This window comes from Arachis stenosperma, chromosome 4 (assembly GCF_014773155.1).
Source record: "Arachis stenosperma cultivar V10309 chromosome 4, arast.V10309.gnm1.PFL2, whole genome shotgun sequence".
Taxonomy (NCBI): Eukaryota; Viridiplantae; Streptophyta; class Magnoliopsida; order Fabales; family Fabaceae; genus Arachis; species Arachis stenosperma.
This window is the reverse complement of record NC_080380.1, coordinates 126891370-126897783: the sequence shown is the minus strand read 5'-3', so window position 1 is coordinate 126897783 and position 6414 is coordinate 126891370. Positions and strand designations below refer to the sequence as shown.

The 6414-nt window shown below is 26.1% G+C and overlaps 1 protein-coding gene across 1 annotated transcript; it reads left to right on the top strand.

Moving 5' to 3' along the window:
• The first annotated feature begins 1040 nt into the window (after window positions 1-1040).
• LOC130973662 (uncharacterized) lies at window positions 1041-2195 on the top strand. Its single transcript, XM_057898280.1, has one exon. It carries the CDS (start codon window positions 1141-1143, stop codon window positions 1768-1770), a length of 630 nt encoding a protein of 209 aa, XP_057754263.1. The 5' UTR covers window positions 1041-1140; the 3' UTR covers window positions 1771-2195.
• Window positions 2196-6414: the final 4219 nt, after the last annotated feature.

Here is a 6414-nt window from a genome sequence, read left to right as displayed (position 1 = left end):
AATTTATAAAATTAGGATTAATTGAATTCTAAAATTTGATTAAGTTAAAAAGGTATTTTTGTCTAATCAAATAAAGGAATGATATTTAAATATTTTTATAAAATCAAATAAATATATATTTTTTATTTTTATTTAATTAAAAGGATATTTTAGTAAAAGTGGTGATATATTATATATTTAAAAAAGAAAAAATCAAATGCTGATGTGGAAAATAAATTCCATATGGCTAATTATTATTTGTCAATATATTAAATATATCGGTACGTATGAATTTATGATCGTACCTTAACAAACACCTAATCCTAAATGGTCATCCAAGGGGAGTGTTGTGATAAGGATATGGATGACCATTGACCACGTATGACTTAGATGGCTTAACTTTTCTATAGTGAAGTGCCATATTACCAAGGTAATTATATTTAATGGAAAAGGAAAAAGAAGACTCTTGTACATGTATAAATAGGAGGTTAAGCCTCCGTTGATGAGACACACAAAAACAATAAACAATTCTCTCTCTCTTTATGTTGCAATACTTCTTTCTCTTTTTATATTTCTTTATTTTATATTTGTTACTTCTTTTTTATTTATCTATTTAGTTATTTTATAACAATATATATATTGGCAATATTTGATTACTTAGACACTGGAACGGCGTATTGTAGGAGCCCGGTGACTAATATAAATAATTAATGAGTTTATGTAATAATTAGGAGAGAGAGAGAGAGAGAGATTTAAATAGCTTTATTGTGATTGTGATCGTCGAAATTATTTAATTGATAATTATTTAACGGTATTTGATCTTTCAATTAATGACTTGAACTTGTGGCTTATATCTATACTTCAGTTTTCCAGTTTCCAAAGACATACATACAATAATAAAAAAAAATTACGTCAATGGGAAATGGTCAAAACCATTAGGATCCTTCCTTGTATAAACAATGGTTGTTAAAATATACCAATTGCTTTCAGTAATGCAAGTTGCATCATGTGCATATAAAAAGATATGTGTGTATGACACTATTACATACTCAAAGACCAAAAGTAAAGTCTAAAACCCCTCTCTCTACATCTCCTTCTTTATTAGAGACTCACTAGTAGTGAATCCCACCAAAACTCAATTCTCAAATTTAAATTAAAAAAATGGTTAGTGGCAAAGCTATTGAAGTTCCTCAGCAGGGAACTGTTCTTCAAATCAAGCAAGATGATAAATTTTTCTGTAGGCTTCTATCTAAAGAGAATTCAATGTCACTTCCGTCTTTTAGGGATGCCGCAGTTACGGTTCCTTTTGTCTGGGAATCGCAACCTGGCACGCCTAAATACGAATTTTCTGAAGATGCTCTTCCTCCTTTAACGCCGCCGCCTTCTTATTACTTCAATAACAACAATACCATGAAGAAAATAGGCTCATGTTCAAGATCCAACAGCAAGAAGAAGCTTCTCATGGCTCTTTTCCCTAAATTGATGAATCTCAAGAAGGCCATTCTTCCATCTAATTGTTCATCATCACCACCATCATTTGATTCATCATTTTCATCCCCATCTAATTGTTCCTCTTCATGGTCATCCTCGGATTCATCATCTAAGGTTGTTGGAAGGAGGAGAAGGTTCTTAAGCCATGGATCATCCTTTCATTTTAGGGGTGATCATGATGAAGATGGTGATGATGTTACTTCACCAAATTCAACACTCTGCTTTGGCATTCATTGTTCTTCTTCTACCTCTAATAAGTCTAATAATTCCAATAATGGAGACTCATTATGGAGGATGTGAAGATAAGGTAATTAATTAATCCTTTAATTCACTCTCTTGCAATTTAGAGAGTTTAAATCAAGTTAGGAGAAATATTTCTCTTAAATTGATGTGGCCAAATGATGTAGGAATGAATACTCTAGTTTTTTTTATTATCTATATGATCCTGTCATGTAAATAGAGATAGACAAAAGAATTTAAATGGTTGGAAATGTTTATTGATCTCTATTATAGATCCTAATCATTTAATTATTTTGTGTCTATCTTTGCGAAGTGAATAAGAAACATAAGAGTATTCATTTTAGTAAAGCTTCTAGTTTTTGTGTAAATTATATCTTTCTATAGAAGTTTTGCTCTTTCAGGGTTCATAGGGGTCAACCAATTTTCTAGGTTGGGTCTCTTTAGTTTGTTTCTGTCCAATAAAGAACTTTGCATTGTGCTTGAAATGTGTATCTTATACATATTACTATGTAGTTGACACCATCATAGACAAATATATTATTTGTCTCTGCTTAAAATTTAGAACAATAATGTACTTCAATTCTTAGTTCTGTATATTTGGACCTTGTTATTTATTCTGTATTTCTCTGCTTCTTGTTACTGGGGTTTTGTTGTTATGTTTGGTGATAGTATAATTAATAAACTAGCACTAGTTAGTCCAACAAGAAAGAAGATTGAGAACTCATTTAATTTTGATAAACAAATCTATTATATATGAAATTTTTTAAGTTAACAATAAATAGTTAACTTAAATATTTGAGTTGATGTGAGAACATAGAATTGAATACATTATGTATCATATATTAAATTATTATTTTTAATAGTAAATCCCTAAATTATTAATTTTGTTGTATGGATTTTTATACTTTTTTTTATGATATCTCCCAACCTGACAAATAAATGATTAATTTATTACGAATCTAAGTTTTTTTTTTAAGAATTCTTTGGTTAATTAATAAATTGTTATATGCATAGTATAAATTTAAACTCATAATACTTATTTAAGTATATCAATGGACTGACCACTCAAGACAAGCCAAGTTGGTTTGTCCTTTGACACTTCACAATGTTGGAGGGGTAGAAGAAATTAAGGAACACTTAAAGCAGCATATCTTTAAAAAGCAATTGATTTTTTGGGCCCCGTTTGAAGGTGTTTCTTTTTGTCTCACTACAAGTGATTAACTCGTTATTATTGCAAAAAAGAAACACCGGTAAAAGTTGCAATCATGCCATTTAATTTATTCGGCCCTCAATTTCCATCACTATTTCCCTTCAATTTTCTCAATCGAAAAAATCGTTTAATTATGTTAACAAAAAATATAAGTTTTTATTATTTATTTAATATTTTTGTGAAATTTAGTACTACTAAAATAACAATGATCACATCTTATTAGTTATAAGATATTTTTATCACTTATAAGTTATTTTTTTCTCCCATATTTTTCGGGTCGAACATAGTAACGAACTATCTAAAAAAAAAATCTTATAAGTTACAAAATTATGGTCATGTTGATTTTAATTTTAATCCAAAATCTATTTTGGATTATTTATTTGTTGTGTCGTGTTGGTAAAGGAGGCTTGTACATACATTATTTGGGGTTACCTTTTGCATCAACATTTCTCGTGTGTCACGGATTCATATATTTGTAAAATATCTATGGTAATAAAGGGACATATATATCTTCAATTTCTAGCTTTCTGCAATTAATATATAACCAAAGGAACTGTGTTCCCATGCAAATCAAATACACAACTCTAAATACGTTTTATTTATAACTAATATTTAATATGTCTGCCAAATTCATCTTAAGTCATATTTTAACTAATTTCAACTTAAGGCAAAAAACATTGCTTTCATAGAGAACCAAACGGAACAATATAATTTGTCAACTATAAATTAAATAAATAAACCAATACATCAATTAATTAAGTGAACGTGGCAGCACTATTCTTAATGAGATTTGTTTGATTCCCCGTTTTTCTTTTTTTTTTTTTTTTGTCAGATTAGTAAACAACAACAACATTTTGTGTTAGCTTAATTTATTTAGAGAATTTGAGTTGCTAGAGTCTTAAGATAGAATATGATTTCCAATTTCCAAAATTAAGAAGTGTTCAAAAGAAAATCTCTTTATTAAATAAAGGTTTGTTAATAACAAGTGTTCTAACATCCAAACCAACTTACCTTGGTCGTTAGAATGGTCATCAACTCACTCATTTGTTTAAGTAAGTATTGAAAGTTTGAATTTTACTTTATGTATATAGCAATTTATTGACTAACAACAGACCCTTAAATAAAACTCAGATTCGCAATAATTTAATTTTTAACTTATCGAGTTGAAAGATACTGTAGACAAAAAAAAATTTTTTAACATCCAAAGTATGCATTTGTTAAGATAATAAATATTAAAAAAATTATTTTTAATAAATTATTACAAAAGAAAAATGATTAATCCTTCTAAACCGTTCTTCTTATTTCTAATCAAAGAAATATTGGATATATTTTTTTAATCTTTTTATGTTTTCAAAAATAAAAATATATTTGAAAAATTATTTTTATTAGCGGTGTTCAAATTTAAACTAATCTAAATTAAATCGGTCATTCAATTTATTTTAAATAAAAAATTGATTAAATTCGCACTAATTTGGATTTGATTGAATTTTACTTTTTGTAAACCTACCGTATGGATCATTTCAGATTTTAGATTTATTTTTCAAAACCGATCCAATCTAATCTAAATCGCATAATGTGCTATAATATTATTATTTTATTATTATATTTATAATTTACTTATAATATTTTTATTTTATTATATATTTTTATATTATTCATATATTATTATTATTTAATAAATATTTTATGTTCAAAATTTATTTATTTATTTTAACTAATTTATAATTTTATTTCTATTGTTATATTATTGTTGGTTTTTTAAAATATTGTTAAGACTTGTTATGTCATTATTAATTATTTAATATTTGATGTTTATATTTAATTTTTTTTAATTTACAAAACTGCAAATCCAATCCAATTCAAACTTTTTGAAATTGGATCGGATTAGATCATATTTTTTTTAAAAAATATCATTTAATCTAAATTACATTGCAAGTAAAATTAATATTTGAATTGAATGAGTTTTTTACTCAAAACCAATCCAAATCGCACCACGCCTCGTTCTTATGAATCAAATAAAAATATAATTGCTAGCCAGAGCCAGTAAATAATTAATTAACTAACTTGGTTTCAATAGATTTTATGGATCAAATATATGTTTTTGTTTTCGCCCTAATAAATTTTGATTTGATATATGACCAAAAAAGAAGCATGATGAGCTTCATTGAAGGATACACAATCAACAACCAAACATTTGTTTTGGTCCTTGATTCATTAACTAATTTGTCGGCAGAGAAATTGGTATTTAATTAAGGTCCTATCTATTGAGCTATGTCCCATGTGCATTTCACATTTTGTAGGGTATATCAGAAACAAAAGAACCTAATTAAGCCTCATACAGTAAAGTTCATAAGGGACAAAGTGCATTAAGATTTTATTAACATGTAAAACCTCATATTATGCAACCACACGCGCATGAAACCAAAAAGATTATGTACTTAAGCCAAATTAAAGTCCTAAGTGTAACCCTCTTTCTCCAGATACATTAATATTTAGTTATTTACCATCCTTTTTTGGTTCAAAGAGATCTTTATATTTTAAGTATTTACTAAACATTATTATTTGAACTCATGATTTATTTCTGTGACTTGCCTATCAATTTCAATATAATTTTCATTAGGAAAAAGATCCACCTGCATTCTACAATCTACATCGTAGAAATTGCATAACATATTTAGCTAAGAATATAGAAGTATAGAACCCACTTTGTTAAAAAAAATTACCCTTCCAAGATGATATAATTTACCTTTAACTTTATCAATCATGTCATTCTGCGAGACTAAAACTGAAACTGTGAGATAGAAACGGGTGGAAAACAAAAATTAAGACTAAATTAAGCCTCTTTATTATATTTAATATAAAATGTATTAAATTATGTCTAAGTATCATATTTGATTTAAGATAAAATTTAATTATTTTATTGGTCTCTATATATAATTTTACCAAATTTTCAATTAAATTTTTATATTATTTTTTAATTGGGTCCTTACACTATTTTTAGTTTTATAATTAGGTCATTTTATATAAAAAATATTAAAATAACAGAATATTTCTCCTAAAATATATGCTGTCAAAGATCTAGTAAATTTTTAATTATGAATACTTTTAATTTGTGAAAAAATATTCAATTAATTCTAATATTTTTTACTCTAAAAAGGACTAAATTATAAAATTAAAAGTAGTGTAGGAAATTAATTGAAAGGAAAAAGAAAATATAGGGACCTAATTAAAAATTTAGTAAAACTATAAGAACCAACAAAGTAATTAAACCTCAAGATAAATATGAAAATTAAAAAGTAGATTTAGAACTAAAGTTATTAAAATTTTAGTCTCCGATCTCAGAAATTTCAGCCTATTCTGTCTTCACTTTTTAAAAATATTAAAAAGATTGTAATTTCATATCCCAAAATTAAAATTTTTATTCTAATTTTTTACTATCAAATATAATATTAAATCTTAATTTTTTCATTTTAGTTTCAATTTCTAAAAACAAA

Excerpts from the sequence above, each read along its gene's own strand:
- LOC130973662 (XM_057898280.1), top strand. The coding sequence starts at position 1,141 with ATGGTTAGTGGCAAAGCTATTGAAGTTCCTCAGCAGGGAACTGTTCTT.